This window comes from Salmo salar, chromosome 09 (genome assembly GCF_965601325.2).
Source record: "Salmo salar chromosome 09, fSalSal1, whole genome shotgun sequence".
Taxonomy (NCBI): Eukaryota; Metazoa; Chordata; class Actinopteri; order Salmoniformes; family Salmonidae; genus Salmo; species Salmo salar.
Window position 1 is genome coordinate 71,454,668 of NC_138299.1, and position 19,487 is coordinate 71,474,154.

A 19,487-nucleotide genomic window follows, 5' to 3' on the forward strand; every position below is an offset into this window, starting at 1 on the left:
TGGGCATCTTGGAACAATGACATCACTGAAGTAATTTACCTAGTTCATGTAAATGACCTAGTAGAATGTGGAGTTTGAAAAAGTGTGCCTAACACAATATTCTCACCTTTCTGTGTCCACGGACCACCTAACCCCCCCCCCCCCCCCCCCCCCCTCTCTGTAGGATGACCACCTCAGTGGACGTGCTGGTGTCCATCTGCGTGATCTTCTCCATGTCCTTCGTCCCAGCCAGCTTCGTAGTCTTCCTCATCCAGGAGAGAGTGAGCAAGGCCAAGCACATGCAGTTCATCAGCGGCGTGCAGCCCCTGCTCTACTGGACGGCCAACTTCATCTGGGATATGGTGAGAACGCATAGTGTTAGCCTTTCTATGAGCTTACAATATAAACGCCAACACGAAAGGTACTGTTTACTTGAATTTTAGTCATGTCAGCACGATGTAATAGCAGTTTACATACTTTGTGTTTTTCTTCCTCTCCCTCAGTCCACTCAAACATTTCTTCTTTATTTGGGCCGGCAGGTAGCCTAGTGGTTAGAGCGTTGGGCCAGTAACCTAAAAGTTGCTAGATCGAATCCCCGAGCAGACAAGATAAAAATCTGTCGTTCTGCCCCTGAACAAGGCAGTTAACCCACTGTTCCTAGGCTGTCATTGTAAATAAGAATTTGTTCTTTACTGACTTGCCTAGTTAAATAAAAGGTTAAATCATTTTTTAAATTTGTATATACACTGCTCAAAAAAATAAAGGGAACACTTAAACAACACAATGTAACTCCAAGTCAATCACACTTCTGTGAAATCAAACTGTCCACTTAGGAAGCAACACTGATTGACAATAAATTGCACATGCCGTTGTGCAAATGGAATAGACAACAGGTGGAAATTATAGGCAATTAGCAAGACACCCCCAATAAAGGAGTAGTTCTGCAGGTGGTGACCACAGACCACTTCTCAGTTCCTATGCTTCCTGGCTGATGTTTTGGTCACTTTTGAATGCTGGCGGTGCTTTCACTCTAGTGGTAGCATGAGACGGAGTCTACAACCCACACAAGTGGCTCAGGTAGTGCAGCTCATCCAGGATGGCACATCAATGCGAGCTGTGGCAAGAAGGTTTGCTGTGTCTGTCAGCGTAGGTTCCAGAGCATGGAGTCGCTACCAGGAGACAGGCCAGTACATCAGGAGACATGGAGGAGGCCGTAGGAGGGCAACAACCCAGCAGCAGGACCGCTACCTCCGCCTTTGTGCAAGGAGGAGCAGGAGGAGCACTGCCAGAGCCCTGCAAAATGACCTCCAGCAGGCCACAAATGTGCATGTGTCTGCTCAAACGGTCAGAAACAGACTCCATGAGGGTGGTATGAGGGCCCGGCGTCCACAGGTGGGGGTTGTGCTTACAGCCCAACACCGTGCAGGACGTTTGGCATTTGCCAGAGAACACCAAGATTGGCAAATTCGCCACTGGCGCCCTGTGCTCTTCACAGATGAAGCAGGTTCACACTGAGAACATGTGACAGACGTGACAGAGTCTGGAGACGCCGTGGAGAACGTTCTGCTGCCTGCAACATCCTCCAGCATGACCGGTTTGGCGGTGGGTCAGTCATGGTGTGGGGTGGCATTTCTTTGAGGGGCCGCACAGCCCTCCATGTGCTCGCCAGAGGTAGCCTGACTGCCATTAGGTACCGAGTTGAGATCCTCAGACCATATGCTGGTGCGGTTGGCCCTGGGTTCCTCCTAATGCAAGACAATGCTAGACCTCATGTGGCTGGAGTGTGTCAGCAGTTCCTGCAAGAGGAAGGAATTGATGCTATGGACTGGCCCGCCCGTTCCCCAGACCTGAATCCAATTGAGCACATCTGGGACATCATGTCTCGCTCCATCCACCAACACCACGTTGCACCACAGACTGTCCAGGAGTTGGCGGATGCTTTAGTCCAGGTCTGGGAGGAGATCCCTCAGGAGACCATCCGCCACCTCATCAGGAGCATGCCCAGGCGTTGTAGGGAGGTCATACAGGCACGTGGAGGCCACACACACTACTGAGCCTCATTTTGACTTGTTTTAATGACATTACATCAAAGTTGGATCAGCCTGTAGTGTGGTTTTCCACTTTAATTTTGAGTGTGACTCCAAATCCAGACCTCCATGGGTTGATAAATTGGATTTCCATTGATTATTTTTGTGTGATTTTGTTGTCAGCACATTCAACTATGTAAAGATAAAAGTATTTCATAAGATTATTTCATTCATTCAGATCTAGGATGTGTTATTTTAGTGTTCCCTTTATTTTTTTGAGCAGTATATTTCCCATGGATTTCTCCCGAGTGCCTGGAATACAACTACATTAAGCCCCTTATAATAGCGGCCATTTTGAGTGTTTCTTTTGAGCATTTAGCAGCTGTATTCTACTATTGTTAAAGCGCTACATGAACATCATTTGTTTTATTGATTGACCGCTAACCTTGTCATCTCGTTTGTGTTGCAGTGTAACTACATCGTCCCGGCGACACTCGTCATCATCATCTTCGTGTGCTTCCAACAAAAGGCCTACGTGTCGTCCACCAACCTGCCAGTGCTGGCCCTGCTGCTGCTCCTCTACGGCTGGTCTATCACTCCTCTGATGTACCCGGCGTCCTTCTTCTTTAAGATCCCCAGCACGGCCTACGTGGTGCTCACCTCCGTCAACATCCTCATCGGCATCAACGGCAGCATCTCCACCTTTGTCATGGAGCTCTTTGGAAACAACGTAAGTGACACCACACATTTGCTGCATAACGTGGTATGCTCATCCTAACCATATTGTAAAAAATATATATATATCATTTGTTAATAATCCATTTACCTGGTGACATAAAGGGTTAAATATTCCTCCTCTTCCCTCTTCAGGAGATTGGAGGTATCAATGACATCCTGAAGAACGTTTTGCTGATATTTCCTCACTTCTGTTTGGGTCGAGGCCTCATCGACATGGTGAAGAACCAAGCCATGGCCGACGCTCTGGAAAGATTCGGTAAGAACTGCATTTCCCATGACCCATTTCTCTATCCAATTCATCGTAGAGGTGTCTTTTGAACATTTCTCTAAACACACTCCTCCTGTACAAAGGTGAGAACCGCTTCCGATCCCCTCTGGAATGGGACATGGTGGGCAAGAACCTGTTTGCCATGGCCGTGGAAGGAGTGGTCTTCTTCATCATCACCGTCCTCATCCAGTACCGCTTCTGCATCAAGCCCATTAACCTGCACACCAAGCTCCCTCCGGTAGGCGAGGAGGACGAGGACGTGGCCAGAGAGAGGCAGAGGATCGTCAACGGACTGGGACACGGAGACATCCTGGAGCTCCGACAGCTCACCAAGGTCTACAAGAGGAAGCAGAAGCCGGCGGTGGACCGCCTGTGTGTGGGCATCCCTCCTGGAGAGGTAAGATTACATCATTTCATCTAGTAAGTACACAATGTAATGACATGCCATCTCTTTTAATCTCATTTTGTATATTTGAACACTGATACTAACTCTCTTCTCACTCAGTGCTTTGGCCTCTTGGGTGTGAACGGAGCTGGAAAGACCACCACCTTCAAAATGCTGACAGGAGACTCCATAGTCACCAGTGGAGAGGCTTTCCTGGCCGGAAAAAGGTGAAGCAGCCATTTTGTGACAGAGAGCTCACCCTAGGTATTACAGTAGAGAGGTTCAGCAGTGAGTCTAAACGTGAGACTAACTGACTTATTTTTGCTTTGGCAGTATACTGCGGGAGATAGACGAGGTGCACCAGAACATGGGCTACTGCCCTCAGTTTGACGCCATCAACGACCTGCTGACGGGAAGAGAGCACTTGGAGTTCTATGCCGTCCTGCGCGGCGTGCCCGAGAAGGAAGTGTGCGAAGTTGCCGAATGGGGCATCCGTAAGCTGGGCCTAGTAAAGTATGTGGACAAGGCAGCAGGAAGCTACAGCGGAGGAAACATGAGGAAACTCTCCACCGCCATGGCCCTGATAGGAGGACCATCCGTCGTGTTCCTGGTATGTACTATGTCCCGACACACACACACACACACACACACACACACACACACACACACACACACACACACACACACACACACACACACACACACACACACACACACACACACACACACACACACACACACTGTAAACACCAACACATGGTGTTACTAACACAAGGTGATCAGACCGGTTGCATCAGCTCAGCAGTGACCTCAATGTGAAATATCAAGGGGTCAAGGGGCCTCTTAAATCAGATGACTGGTGTTTAATTGTTCTCCCGGTGGGGATTGCAGCTGCAAGGGTTGTGTAACGAGGGTTAGATTACAATTCTCCCGCCTGCACGCCACAGTCCTCTCAAAGGGTTCCTGGAAAATTGCATGTTTTTGTTTTGCTCCTATTGGGCTGCAGAGAGATCAGCTGTTGATGTTGGGGCAGAGGGGCAGAGACAGAACCAGAGCGATAGACACAGAGAGAAAAGAAAGGGAGACAGAAACAAACCAAGAGAGAAAGCAAGTGCTTAGCATTTCTCGTCGCATAATTCAGCACTAGCAGGGCCATGATGCCTTGCTTCCCCCTGCTGCTGGTCTTCTCTGTGTGTTTCCTGCTCAACCTGTGGGCCAACCTCAACCTGGCTGTGCTCTTTGTGACAGGACGAGCCCACCACTGGGATGGACCCCAAAGCACGCAGGGCCTTATGGAACTGCATCCACAGCGTCATCAAGGAGGGACGCTCCGTGGTGCTCACCTCGCACAGGTAACCAGAAACACCTTAACACCTGTGTCTGCAAAGGCTGAAAGCTAGCTGCTATACTTTGAAATGCATGGTTGTTGTTGCTGTTGATTGGTTGGCAACATAGTTTATGTATGAGTATAGGTTGCGGTTAGTCAAACCTCATTTAGCACCATGTAGCCCAGGAATTGGCAACTTTGATGGGGTGGGGGCCACAGCAATATCTGAACTCATCAGGAGGGGCCGTTGTTGCTTGCGTGTCTGCATACCCAAACACCCCTCCCCCTGCCCACACTGCGAGCAAAACATTTTAGTGGCCCCCTCTCTTGACAGCAGAGAGAAATGTATGTTTTTTTTATTTCATTTCATGCAGTTCTACACATTTTGCCATGGTGTGTAGAGAAAATGCTGCAGTTTTAAAGCTAATTTCCTGCAATTCTACACATTTTGCCATAGGGTGGAGAGAAATGTTTGCAATTTTTAATATGATATCTGAGTGAGACTGACTAACAAAATTAATGGGGCCCCCCCCCGGGCCGGTAATTCAAGTTTAGTTAGCTGGCAGTTAAACTAATTTAGCAATCTAAAAAATGTAAGCTGACAAGGGCTAAGTGACTATCAGTAACTGACATAACAAGAGAAAAACTGCTGATGCACAACCACATTTCTAAAGTGCACCTGGTGTATCCTACTATTCTAACTCTCAACAGTAAGTTGAGACCCCGACTGAGTGTAAAATTTATCCGAGGGCCATGCAAGTCCCCCAGTTGCCAATCCCTGATGTAGCCTATTGGCTTGTACTATGTAGCTTACATGGTTTAAAGTATTGCTTATCCATTTACTGTGCATGCTTTTGACATTAATAGCTTTCTGAGTGTTCTGCTACTGACATTCTTCAACCTTTGCAGGGATGTGGTTCATAGTTCAGCAGTTCCTTTACACTGTATCTAATGTCTGTGTCTGCCATTTTGTGTCTTCAGTATGGAGGAATGTGAGGCCCTGTGCACCAGAATGGCCATCATGGTCAATGGCAGGTTCCGCTGCTTGGGGAGTGTTCAGCACCTAAAGAACAGGTAAGATGACAAATCCTTTCACTGGTACATATAAAGCAAGTCAATACCTACAAAGTTGTGGCTTTCAATAAATGGCACAAATTATCCATTGATTATACAACAGGTGGGTCTAATCCTGAATGCTGATTGGTTAAAACCGCGTTCCAGCTGGTGTCTATTCCACAATTTACCACCAGCTAACTCTATGACGTTATGTAGTCTCTCTTGTCGTGATGTGTATTTTGTACTATATTTATTTATATATTTTTTTTTTATCCCAGCCCCCGTTCCCACAGGAGGCCTTTTGCCTTTTGGTAGGCCGTCATCGTAAATAAGAATTTATTCTTAACTGACTTGCCAAGTGAAATAAATGTTATATAAAATGTAAATAAATGCCTATTTACTCTGTTCCATCTGACTGCGCATTCTACTGTCTTATCAGCCTAGCAATTTATAAACTTTATCTCCACCATAAAAAGCATCTAAACATTATTGACTTCGTCTCTGGCCTAACAACACCCGTGCCAATATATCCTCCAAACACAGACTTCTCGGGCATTATCACTTAATTATCTTGTTTTGTTTTTATCTCTCTCTCCAGGTTCGGAGACGGCTACACCATCATTCTGCGTGTGGCTGGGCCGGACCCTGACCTGCCGCCGGTGATGAAGTTCATTGAGAGTAAGCTGCCTGGCAGCACCCTGAAGGAGAAGCACAGGAACATGCTGCAGTACCAGCTGTCCTCCTCACTCACCTCCCTGGCACACATCTTCAGCATCCTGGCCAAGAACAAGGACCTTCTTCGGATAGAGGACTACTCCGTGTCGCAGACCACACTGGACCAGGTAAGACGCCATCCATCACTGACTAAAGGCTTTGTGGTCAAAACTTATTTGATTACTTGTGGATTACAGCACCATGCATTTGCATCTTTCTGTATGTTCTTCGATTAGTAGACCGGATTGGAATGTACAGTGATGACAGCTGACACTCGTCTCTTCTCTACCAGGTTTTTGTGAACTTTGCCAAGGACCAGAGTGACGATTACCACTCAAAAGACAATTCAGTAAAGCGCAAAGAGGCGGTGGTGGACATTACCCCGCTCAGCTCACGGCAGGCTGAAGAGAAGCTAGCCGAGGAGAGGCTAAATGAGAGCTTGGTGTGAGCGGACGGACACCATCTTCCACCCAAAACTGGAACTTAAACCCGCAAACAGTGTTGGACTGAATTTGCTTCTCTGTATTATTACAGTAGTGTTTTAATACTTGTTTTAATTCTTCAGCCAGAGGTGTTGCTCTCGTAACGGCCTGGCTGGAAAGCTCAATGCAAGTCAATGCAAAGTTTCTCACTCGCGCTGAAGCAATTTGGGGCCCAAGAGGGCCCCTCACGATAGTCATTAAGGAGAAAGAAAGAGTATTAAACTTGAATAACTGCCATAATTTTATCATGTTCTTCAGCAGATGTTAGGCTGTGGCGGTGTATATTTTTGTGGAAACGGAGATATTTTTTAATTTGTGTAATTCCAACTGGTTTCTTCCAATGAAAATTCAGGGTCTGTTTATTTCTGTTTTGTGCTCCAAGACCAGAATTACATGATGAAGAAACCCAACCATTCCCATGGCCAATCTGAATTCCTTATGTTTGATTTGTTTTTAAAGATGTACCTTTTTATTTATATATGTAAATTGATCATGAATATATAAACTATATATATATTTTTTTTTAATTAGGTTTGGCTGAGTCCATTGTGGCATTACTGTAATCATGAATGTTCTTCCTTCTAGTTCAGTAGTTTACTATGTAGTGGACTCAGCCATTTTGAAACACCAATCAGAGACTATGTACACTTTCCAATGTATACGATGCAAAGTACTGTACCAGTTTAAAAAAAGGAAACAATATATTTTATAGCTTTTTTTAAGAAAATGAAAAGATTTGTTTTGGTGTTGACTATCAGTTTGCAATGAATACCTCAACATTCATACCACAGTGCCCTGACAGACAAATCAACTGTTTGAAGGACTATATTTTCACCGCCTAACCACTAGCAAAGAACAGAAACATCCCCTCAATGGGTTGACAATAGTAAATTAAATAACATGATAATGTAAGGTGGCAGGTAGCCTATTGGTTAAGAGCATAGGGCCAGTAACCGAAAGGTTGCTGGTTTGAATCCCAGAGCCAACTAGGTGAAAAATCTGTTTGTGCCCTTAAGGAAGGCACTTACCTTAAATGCTCCAGTAAGTCGCTCTGGACAAGAGCGTCTACAAAATGTAAATTGATTTTTCAAAGCTGACCGTGCCGAGTCAGTTTTACATTTCTGTCATAAAGTGTAACCTGTGGGCTTGTCCTGTGTCTGCAAAGACTGGTGCAGTCAAGTGCCATTTATTGTGAAATTAAAAAGTGGTTCTTCGGGTAAAAAGTCTCAGTATTTCGAAACACAAAGCTTGCCTGAAATGAGGCCAGTTCGACATTCCAAGCACTTTATTTGTGGTGTTAATTGGATAATTGTTTTGCACTGGAATTTCCACAGACTATGTATACAATCGTTTATTGTTCTACCAAGAAAATTGTCTTTATTTAATAGCCATTTACGTTTTTAATGTATTGAGAAAAGGCTGTGGGAATATCTGTTACTCGCTCTGTACAATACTTATTTACACAATAAAACTGAACAAATCTTAATCTTGTGTCAACATGGCTATAGTAATCCAACGGTTAGCAATGCTAAAAAGTAAATGTAAAATCCCATAGAGAATGATAACTAAATGCTAACAAGCGTGTTGCAATTTTTTTTTTGTCTCTGACCTAAAGTATTTGCAGGACAGACATCCCAGCTCATAAAGTTATACAACTAACTCAATAATGTTACTCACAGTTTGCTGCACGCACAATTTTTTTTTTGAGAGCAAGGATTTGATCCAGGAAGGGTCCTAGACAGGTGGATAAAATCACCTTTACTCCACACACAGAGACGCATACAAAGCTATCCATCACCCTCTATTTGGCAAATCTGGCCATAACTCTATCCTCCTGATTCCTGATTACAAACAAAAACTCAAACAGGAAATACCAGTGACTCGGTCAATACGGAAGTGGTTTGATGAAGTGGATGCTAAGCTACAGGTCTGCTTCACTAGCACAGACTGGAATATATGTTCCAGGATTCATCCGATGGCATTGAGGAGTAAACTACCTCGTCGATGCATCAATAAGTGCATCGACGACATTGTCCCCACGGTGACCATACGTACATATCCCAACCAGAAGCCATGGATTACAGGCAACATCCTGACTGAACTAAACAATTTTTTAAAAAGTGTTTTATTTTATTTAACAATGACGGCCTACTCCAGCCAAACCCTAACCCGGACGATGCTGGACCAATTGTGTGCCGCCCTATGGGACTCCCAATCACAGCCGGTTATGATACAGCCTGGAATCGAACCAGGATCTGTAGTGATGCCTCTAGCACTGAGATGCAGTGCCTTAGACCTCTGCGCCACTCGGGAGCCCTAAAGGCTAGAGCTGCCGCTTTCAGGGAGCGGAACACTAATCCGGACACTTATAAGAAATCCCGCTTCGCCCTCCAACAAACCATCAAACAGGCAAGATCAAATCCTACTACACCGACTCTGATACTCATCAGATGTGGCAGGGCTTGCAAACTATCATGGATTCCAAATGTAAACCCAGCCGTGAGCTGTCCAGTGACGCGAGCCTACCAGACGAGCTAAATCCCTTCTATGTTCGCTTCGAGGCTAGCAACACTGAACCATGCATGAACGCACCAGCTGTTCCAGACGACTGTGTGATCATGCTCTCCGTAGCCGATGTGAGTAAGACCTTTAAACAGGTTAACATTCACAAGGCCGCAGGGCCAGATGTATTACCGGGATGCGTACTCAGAGCATGCGCTGACGAGCAGGCAATTGTCTTCACTGACATTTTCAACCTCTCCCTGACCCAGTCTGTAATACCCACATGTTTCAAGCAGACCACCACAGTCCCTGTGCTCAAGAAAGCCATGGCAACCATGACTACCGCCCAGTAGCGACCCCCCCCCCCCCCCCGGATTAAGATCCCTGTTGCCTAAATTGTAAATAGCACCCCTTGTGTGCACATTCGGTATTACCGTATACCCCGGTATGGTACAGAAACAGTATGAAAACCTGGATACCGCCCAACCCTAAGAAGGATAAACATTGTTATAACCGTGATCCTAAACTTGGTCCAGAGTGTCCATCATATAATCTTCAATCTATAATGCATAATTACAAGTAATAAATGATTTGAGTCCCAATGTCTATCACATTTAGATGATTGGATCACCACTTGGTCCACTGATTTAATAAGAAATCTCAGTAGTGTTTTATTACCTCTACTTAGGTCTATAAACAGTGTAAGGCACGTATTAGATTGACAGCATATCATACCCAGTTGAGGGTTATTCTCTTCAATCCCGGGTTTCAGTGTGAGATCACTTGAGGGGAGAGTAGGAGCAGGGGAACATGAGTTTGTTTGTCTGCGACTCCAGGTAGGTCACACACTCCCTCACTGTGGGGGGGTGGGGGATACATTTAGAAGAGTGCAGATAGAAACTAAAAAGTGAATAGAGCCGTCAAACTTCCATTTTCTACTTGTATTAAAAGGGGAATAAATAGAAGGGTTTACCGGCTGCCACTACCCTGGCATCCCCATGGGCTTTGTGGCGTACCGCTGCCCGCTGGTCCGGACTCTCGTACCACCACAGGGCATTGACTGGCACACATAAGGAGAAATCCCATTTGACCTCACACTACTGCATTGATATTATAATCTCATAGTGTTACCCATGTAGTATTATATAGTTTCATCCTGATCACCATTGACCTAGTCCCTGTCCTCACTGTACCTTTGTTGAGCCATCCAAACTCGCTGTGAAAGACCCCTACCAGGTGGGCGTGCCCCCTGGAAGCGTGGGCACTGACTGCAGCCTGGAAGGCCTCCCCCCACACCACTGGACCCCCCGGATGCATCTGGAAGGACCGCAACTCATACACTCCTGAAACACATGCACAATTATGCACAATTCCAAACTGACCCCCAACTCACGTTTTTAAAAAACCCACATTTTTATATTATTACAGACACTTTTAATTAATCTGGATGGTTGTACAGTCGTCTCAAATAAAACTGTGAAGGACCTCGGCGTTACTCTGGACCCTGATCTCTTTTGAAGAACATATCAAGACTGTTTCAAGGACAGCTTTTTTCCATCTACGTAACATTGCAAAAATCAGAAATTTTCTGTCCAAAAATGACGCAGAAAAATTAATCCATGCTTTTGTTACTTCTAGGCTGGACTACTGCAATGCTCTACTTTCCGGCTACCCGGATAAAGCACTAAATAAACTTCAGTTAGTGCTAAATACGGCTGCTAGAATCCTGACTAGAACCAAAAAATTTGATCATATTACTCCAGTGTTAGCCTCCCTACACTGGCTTCCTGTTAAGGCAAGGGCTGATTTCAAGGTTTTACTGCTAACCTACAAAGCATTACATGGGCTTGCTCCTACCTATCTTTCCGATTTGGACCTGCCGTACATACCTACACGTACGCTACGGTCACAAGACGCAGGCCTCCTAATTGTCCCTAGAATTTCTAAGCAAACGGCTGGAGGTAGGGCTTTCTCCTATAGAGCTCCATTTTTATGGAATGGTCTGCCTACCAATGTGAGAGACGCAGACTCAGTCTCAACCTTTAAGTCTTTACTGAAGACTTATCTCTTCAGTAGGTCCTATGATTAAGTATAGTCTGGCCCAGGAGTGTGAAGGTGAACGGAAAGGCTGGAGCAACGAACCGCCCTTGCTGTCTCTGCCTTGCCGGTTCCCCTCTTTCCACTGGGATTCTCTGCCTCTAACCCTTTTACAGAGGCTGAGTCACTGGCCTACTGGTGTTCTTCCATGCCGTCCATGGGAGGGGTGCGTCACTTGAGTGGGTTGAGTCACTGACGTGGTCTTCCTGTCTGGGTTTAGAGCAGTGGCTTCTTCCTTGCTGAGCGGCCTTTCAGGTTATGTCGATATAGGACTTGTTTTACTGTGGATATAGATACTTTTGTACCTGTTTCCTCCAGCATCTTCACAAGGTCCTTTGCTGTTGTTCTGGGATTGATTTGCACTTTTCACACCAAAGTACGTTCATCTCTAGGAGACAGAACGCGTCTCCTTCCTGAGCGGTATGACGGCTGCGTGGTCCCATGGTGTTTATACTTGCGTACTATTGTTGTTACAGATGAACGTGGAACTTCAGGCATTTGGAAATTGCTCCCAAGGATGAACCAGACTTGTGGTACAATTTTTTTTAGGTCTTGGCTGATTTCTTTTGATTTTCCCATGATGTCAAGCAAGAGGCACTGAGTTTGAAGGTAGGCCTTGAAATACATCCTCAGGTACACCTCCAATTGACTCAAATGATGTCAATTAGCCTATCAGAAACTTCTAAAGCCATGACATCATTTTCTGGAATTTTCCAAGCTGTTTAAAGGCACAGTCAACTTAGTGTATGTAAACTTCTGACATACTGAAATAATCTGTCTGTAAAAAATTGTTGGAAAAATTACTTGTCATTCACAATGTAGATGTCCTAACTTGCCAAAACTATAGTTTGTTAACAAGAAATTTGTGGAGTGGTTGAAAAACGAGTTTTAATGACTCCAACCTAAGTCTACGTAAACTTTCGACTTCAACTGTAGCTGTGCAGCGACGCTCCCCATCCAACCTGACAGAGGTTGAGAGGATCTGCAGAGAAGAACAGGAGAAACTCCCCAAATACAGGTGTCAATCTTGTAGTGTCATACCCAAGAAGACTCAAGGATATAATCGCTGCCAAAGATGCTTCAACAAAGTACTGAGTAAAGAGTCTGATAACTTATGTAAATGTGATATTTAAGTTTTTTACTTTTAATAAATGTGCAATCATTTCTTAAACTGTTTATGGTTTGTCATTATGGGTTATTGTGTGTAGATTGATGACGAAAACCAACAATTTAATCAATTTTCGAATAAGGCTGTAACGTAACAAAATGTGGAAAAAGTCAAAGGGTCTGAATACTTTCCGAATGCACTATATACAGAAGATACAATGGCTTATTTTACATTGGAGTTCTCTGGGCTTGAGTTGGGGTAGGTTCCATTACAGTGAATTTAGGATATGGAAATTCAAACTTGAGTGATTGCTTATTGAAGTTGAATTTATATTCCTTTATAGAATTTCAATGCATTTCCTGAGTTGACTGAATTCCACAGGGAATAGGCCTACCATTCCATGCTCTCTGCCTAGCTTGCTCTTTGCCTCCTCACCATACTTCCAGATGTGGAAAAACCTGGTTCAAGCCACCGTACTCCACGCTCCAGTAGCTCTGAGGGAACAGTACGCAGGTGGATCTTCTCATTGGTCAGCCTGAGGAAGGCAACGTTCTTCTCTGGCTGGATACTGTAGGTACGGAACTCATAGAAGGTCCCATGTTGCTGCTGGGGCCCAGTGGACATACAGGCTCGAGGCTGACAGGACAGAAATACAGTCACTGCTGACACCCTGCAGCCACTGTGGGTTTTAATGCACTGTATATTACTGACATGAAATTCTAATACCATATTATATGTACTTTAACTTCTCTTCCTTCCATGTTTTTTTTTGCTTGAGGGACCCTGGATACTTCATTCAGCTCACTAGAAAGCGACATGGTTTCAACAATGTGGTTTTAGTCCAACGTGCTATGTTATCTTCCACATATTTATTTGATAACTGTTCACACATGTTAAGTTAATCTGTTACTAATGGCCTACTCCTACGAGCAAAAAACTGTTCTTGCCTTTTGGAATCAGTTTGCCATCTAACCTTTAATTCAGTTTGGACCAAAGGCTATTATTGTACGGTGGAGTTTAACTTCACCCTTGCAAGCCAGTTTAAAATGTCTGCCGTGTCCATAAACTACATTGCATACCCATAGCCTACTCTGTTGCTTAAAAAATCTAAGACAAAATTAACTTATTATGCAAAGTTAGACATATAAAAATGAATACACAGTAGGCCTATGCTATAGATCCATAGTAAATAAACATTGCTTGAGATTTTCCCATGGAATGAATTCATGAAGTTTAATAGACCATTAACGTTTACCTTACCTATGAATTCTAAAACGGAGCTCTGATATTGGAAAGACAAACAGAAATAAATGCACACATTATCATATGCCATTATAGAGGCCATATACCCAGCTAACAACTCTAGAGAGAGAACGTTTTTGTAATGTTACCCATAATGTTCCCATGATGTTTGAGTGTCGAGTTTTCCATTAGTTATGGAAACATTATATGTATGTTAGCAAAAACCTCCTGAGAACCTATTTAGCATGTTTTGGCATTCCCTTAATGTAAAACAGAACTTACCCAGAACGTGGTTAACATGTTCTCAGAATATCAATATTAATGTTCTAGACACATTTCATGAGATGTTGCAAGAACATTCGTGTCCAGTTTTCTGAGGGTTGTATGTGTTTGTCATTCAGTTTTAAATTAAAATAGAATGTTTTATTGTGTGATGGTAATGACCTCTGCAAAGGTATTTTGGGAAAACTGATTAAAATCCATGCATTATCAAATAAAATGGTCACAGCCAATACCAGTTTATGGATCCTGACAAAATGAGAAAAGTATTTCTGTTGATGAACTAGACAGTGGAATATTCTTGCCACGTTCCAATGAAATGTTTCTCGAACATTATTATTGAATTTTCGGAGAACATGATAACCACATTCTGGGTAAGTTCTGTTTGACATTAAGTTAGTGGTCTGGAAATAGTCCTTGCACATTACTGGAACATTCCTATGAAAACGTTTGTTAATGACCTAATGAGACACTTAAGGGAACGTTCTCTAAAGTTGTGGGTATGTTTGTTTTTAGCTGGGTAGTTCTTGCTTCTCTCTCTTGACTATCACATTTTATTAGTCACTTGCGTCGAATACAGCAGGTGTAGACCTTACAGTGAAATGCTTACTTACGAGCCCCAAACCAACAAGGCAGTACAAATAAGAATAAGAAATACAAGTAACAAGTAATTAAAGAGCAGCAGTAAAATAATAACGAGACTATATACAGGGGGGGATACCGGTAAAGAGTTAATGTGCGGGGGCACCGGTTAGTCGAGGTAATTGAGTACAAACTGGAACTCACATTGACTTTTGTCAAACATGATGATTGTTATCAAGTTACAAAAGCGAACTTCCACAATATATTGATGTGAACAAACAATACATCAATTTGCCCTCATAATCGTAGACCAAATCAATAGTCCAAATTTACCACGTCACCATTTTTCAGACAAATATTTTCTATTAGACTTGACGATCTGCGAAATGCATTTCTTACTGTAAACATCTCGTTTGAACGGGTTTGAAACAGGGGCGGAAATCCCGGGGGGGACACGACCCCCCCCATCCTGGGAAAAAAATGATTTGTCCCCCCCAATATATCACTGAAACATAACTATGTAATTTAAATAATATTAATAATACGCAATGAAAGCAATTGTGCTGATTATAGACACTTAATAGCGCGTTTTTATGTTTCAAAAGATTGCGACCCCCCCACCCTTTTCCTCACAATGGTTTGATCCACTGGCAAGGTAACAGAGGGGTCATGTCTACTGTCTGAAAGGCACTCAATGAACGTAACTGACGTAAAGTTAATCCAGTCAATCGCGCACACACACTAGCTGAATATGCAGAGCTAGCGCGCAAATATTAACTATTAAGCTAGCTAGTACCTATTCCATTTATGTGGCCTCGTCAAAGATGGAATCTTTGCTATCGTCAATTTATTCCGAGATCAGCATGCAGATGATGTAAGTTAGTGCTTCAAAGTCCCTGTGATAAGGTTAGCGATAAACTGAAGTCCAAACTGAACAGAACTACACTCTTCTTCTACCATTGTCTTAAATATATTTAATGGTCTCGTTGCAAAAGCTAAATTGTCGCAAGGGAACTTTTATTTATTTATTTTATTTAACCCGGGTAGCAAAGATTATAGCAAACACCACTGAAACGGAATTAGTGCTCGCTTGCTTTGCAAATTCAGCTATTGTTGGAAGCCAGCCAATATGAAACAAACTATTAAAATTACAAAAGGTTGCAGCATATGTTGTGTAAATGGTGAACTCATACAGCTGTCAACTCTTGTCATTTTAATCCGTTTCACATTTGCTAGCTACCTTTTAGATCGAAGCCCAAATAGAATGATAAAAGATAAGATGATAGAAGCCCATCTCCTACTGTAAATAACCTACACACTGTGTGTGTGTGTGTGTGTAGCCAGCCAGCCAGGTAGAAAAATGGCAGAAAAATAAAAGACGGACATCAGAGTATTTTTCAGTACACCAAAACGCAAAGTAAGAACCCTAGTAGCCTAATATCTCAAAGACTAGTTGATAAAATGTTCATAAGAAAGAAATGAAATTCTAATGGAAATGTTTCACAATGATGTCATTAGGCAGAGCAGGCAACAGATGGCACAAAGACAGCAGAGTTGGGGACAGATATGCAGGGACAGACTGGCAGAGACGGAGTCTCAGGTAAATTTGTTGAGTCTTTGTTTGGCAACATTATGAAAGGTTCTCAATTTTTTTGACTTGTAAAATAGGAACATAATTGGAAAATGCCATGGATACCCCCACTCTCAACTTAAACTGGTGACTGAACTAAGATTTGTTAAAGGCAATGGTATTGCTGTTTTGAGTAGTTGTGTAGTTTTGGGTACCGGTAGTTAGGAGTACGGCAAACACCTTATTTCTTTGGTTCCTCAATATACATTTACCATATTACAATGTAGGCTATGTGTTACAGCACTACTTTTGGTGTCCCCCTCAGGAATTGCTCTTGAGAAAATTTAATGTAATTGTCCCCTCCAAAGTTGATATCAGATTTTCGCCCCTGGTTTGAAATAACACTAGTGTTAGTTACAATGTATCCAAAAGCACCACGGGAGTTCAGTAAACTTTTTTTTTTAGTTCTGCAGTTGTAGACTACGGAAGACGAGAGGAGTTAAAAGTTTAGTGATCCATGAAAAAACCCGAAGCCTTTGATCTGAATTTCATGACATGACATTTATATCCACACTTTGGTGAGTTCAAGTATTATGAGTAATAATAAATAAAGTAATATAATTTCTACTCTAAATTAAACCAATTCAGATGAAGATGCCCCATCCACTAGAGTATAGTAAATTCCTCAAGCTTTCTTCCTCTCTGTCATTAATATCAGGATTTGCTCCATATTTTATTAAGCCTTCTGTGACAAAAGCACAATACAAATAATATTTGATTGATTACGCATAGAAGTTATGTGTTCATTCAAAATTTTAAAAAATACAAATGAGCCCTGAATTATCATCTTGTTTACTCTAGTTCAAAGAATTCTGGGAATGAGGGCCTCATATATGCATTAGCACACAGACAATATACACTGAGTGTACAAAACATTAAGAACACATTCCTAATAGAGTTTCAGCCCCCCCTTTGCCCTGAGAACAGCCTCAATTTGTCTGGGCATAGACTCTACCAGGTGTCGAAAGCGTTCCACAGGGATGCTGTCCCATGTTGACTCCAATGCTTCCCACAGTTGGTTCAAGTTGGCTGGATGTCCATTCTTGATACACATGGGAATCTGTTGAATGTGAAAACCCCAGCAGCGTGGCAGTTCTTCACACAAACCGGTGCACCTGGCACCTACCACCATACCCTGTTCAAAGGCACTTAAATCTTTTCTCTTGCTCAATTGTCTCGAGGCTTATAAATCCTTCTTTAACCTGTCTCCTCCCATTCATCTACACTGATTGAAGTGGATTTAACAAGTGACATCAATAAGGGATCATAACTTTCACCTGGATTCACCTGGTCAGTCTGTGTCATGAAAAGAGCAAGTGTTCTTTATGTTTTGTACACCCAGTGTAAGTCGGCCAACTCTGGGCCTAGTGAAACTAAATTAGCCTACCATACAGGTGAAAACAAGACCAGACCATATTGTTGTGTGGCCCAAAATATTACAAATTCAGTGAACATAATGTGCAGTCTTTAATTCAGAGCTTAAAAACATGTACCATAGTCAACGCTTGGTCAATATGTATGCATTTCATCAATCAACAACACCAGTGTCCCGCACACCTGCCACCCTCCCTGTTTTTATAGTGCGCTCAGCAATATTTAGGCAGTAGGAATGTTCATCCCTTAATAAAGACCTGGACAATAGGGTGGCTCTGTTGTAACTGTTGCCGGCGGGCTGGTCAGGTGCAGGGGCGTCAAAACATCAGCTTTACACAACACAGGGTCACATTATTTCACAGACAAACAGACGCGCCTCCACTATATGACAACGCAACAGCATCCCCCAGGTTCCAAACCAACAGCGGACCTTGAGCAAGGCACATCGCAGATAATACAGAAGCAAAGGAGATATAATAGAGATTATATTGTACTTTTGGAGCTGCATTCGGTAATTGGACCTATACCAACTGTTTTATCAGTTGAATTTGATCTCTTTTGGCCAGACCACATCAACATGGTTGGGAAAACAATTTTGCTAGTCTGTCTGGCTGTCTTCTTTTCTGCAGGTAAGTACATGAATAACTTCGGACTATTTTGTACATATTTCATAATTCCTTTCAATATAGGAACTGTAGTTCATCAAAAAATGACAAAGGTCATACTGTCTATTGTACTGTTCATTAGTAGTTAAGCCCTATATGAGAATATTAAGTGATTAAGATAAGGAATAAAGAATAATATGCTAAATTCTACTTATGTGTCACCATTAGTAGACGCAGAGGACCGATCAAGACTCTACAGGAGGGTGAGAGGCTGCCATTCAAATATCATTACAGTTCCCAATACAAATTTGGCAACTACAAATTAATTCATGTGAATTTGAATGTGTGAATATAAAACACCAACCAGGGTTGGAGTCAAAAGATATCTTGAAATGTTATTTCATTATTTTACCAGCCTTCCTGTGGGGATATGAGCCTAACCCAGGCGTGCCCGCTCAACTACTCCCCAGTGTGTGGCAATGATGGAAACACTTACCCCAACGAGTGCTCTCTGTGTGTTCACCGGATGTGAGTCTACCACATATCAGTTTAATTGAAGCAGCAGCTACAGGACAAGTAACAACCCACTGATACACTGATAGACAAGGACAGTCATACAAATGTAAAATACAACGATATACAAATAGTACAACAAAAATGATATAGTAGTACAAACAACTGAAAAAAGTATGTGTGGGTTAGTGTGTGTCTCTGTGTGTGTTTGTGTCCTCACATTCCATGAAATGTTGTTTGATCTTTTTTTAAAGGTCATTTTGCTGTTTGCTTATTAAGTAATAGGAGATGGAAAGGAGGTCTATGTAATCATGGCCCTGTAAAATACTGTGCGTTGCCATGAATTCATTTTGAAACTGGGAACTGTGAAGAGACCTCTGGTGGCATGTCTGTACAAAGAGATCTGGCAGAGGCTTTTGCCTATGACAAAAAGTATATGTAAAACACAGAATTAGTCCACTGGAGTAGATCAAAAGTCTGAAAATACTCAGCAAAGTATGCTTTCTTAAATCATTCTGACCGTCTCTCTCCCTCCAGGGAAACCAATGCAGACATCTTGATAGTGAAAGATGGAAGTTG

At 42.9% G+C, this 19,487-nt stretch overlaps 1 protein-coding gene, 1 long non-coding RNA gene and 1 pseudogene across 3 annotated transcripts in view; 2 read left to right on the forward strand and 1 right to left on the reverse strand.

Annotated features, from left to right (window-relative positions):
* Positions 1-8,462, forward strand: part of LOC106611642 (phospholipid-transporting ATPase ABCA1) — a 47,216-nt gene extending 38,754 nt beyond the window's left edge. For both annotated transcript variants that reach the window (XM_014212065.3, XM_014212064.3), the window contains 10 exons: positions 164-341; positions 2,476-2,736; positions 2,877-3,000; positions 3,096-3,409; positions 3,518-3,624; positions 3,731-4,007; positions 4,646-4,749; positions 5,706-5,798; positions 6,379-6,622; positions 6,787-8,462. In XM_014212065.3, the coding sequence (XP_014067540.1) occupies positions 164-341; positions 2,476-2,736; positions 2,877-3,000; positions 3,096-3,409; positions 3,518-3,624; positions 3,731-4,007; positions 4,646-4,749; positions 5,706-5,798; positions 6,379-6,622; positions 6,787-6,942 (1,858 nt within the window). In that variant the 3' untranslated portion in view covers positions 6,943-8,462. The remainder of the gene's footprint in view (positions 1-163; positions 342-2,475; positions 2,737-2,876; positions 3,001-3,095; positions 3,410-3,517; positions 3,625-3,730; positions 4,008-4,645; positions 4,750-5,705; positions 5,799-6,378; positions 6,623-6,786) is intronic.
* A 1,795-nt stretch (positions 8,463-10,257) lies between these two features.
* LOC106611609 (protein NipSnap homolog 3B-like) lies at positions 10,258-13,307 on the reverse strand (annotated as a pseudogene).
* Positions 13,308-18,145: 4,838 nt separating this feature from the next.
* Positions 18,146-18,863, forward strand: LOC106611670 (uncharacterized). Its single transcript, XR_001330138.3, has 3 exons — positions 18,146-18,419; positions 18,624-18,658; positions 18,811-18,863. It is a non-coding gene; the product is annotated as an uncharacterized LOC106611670 (long non-coding RNA).
* The last annotated feature ends 624 nt before the right edge of the window (positions 18,864-19,487 follow it).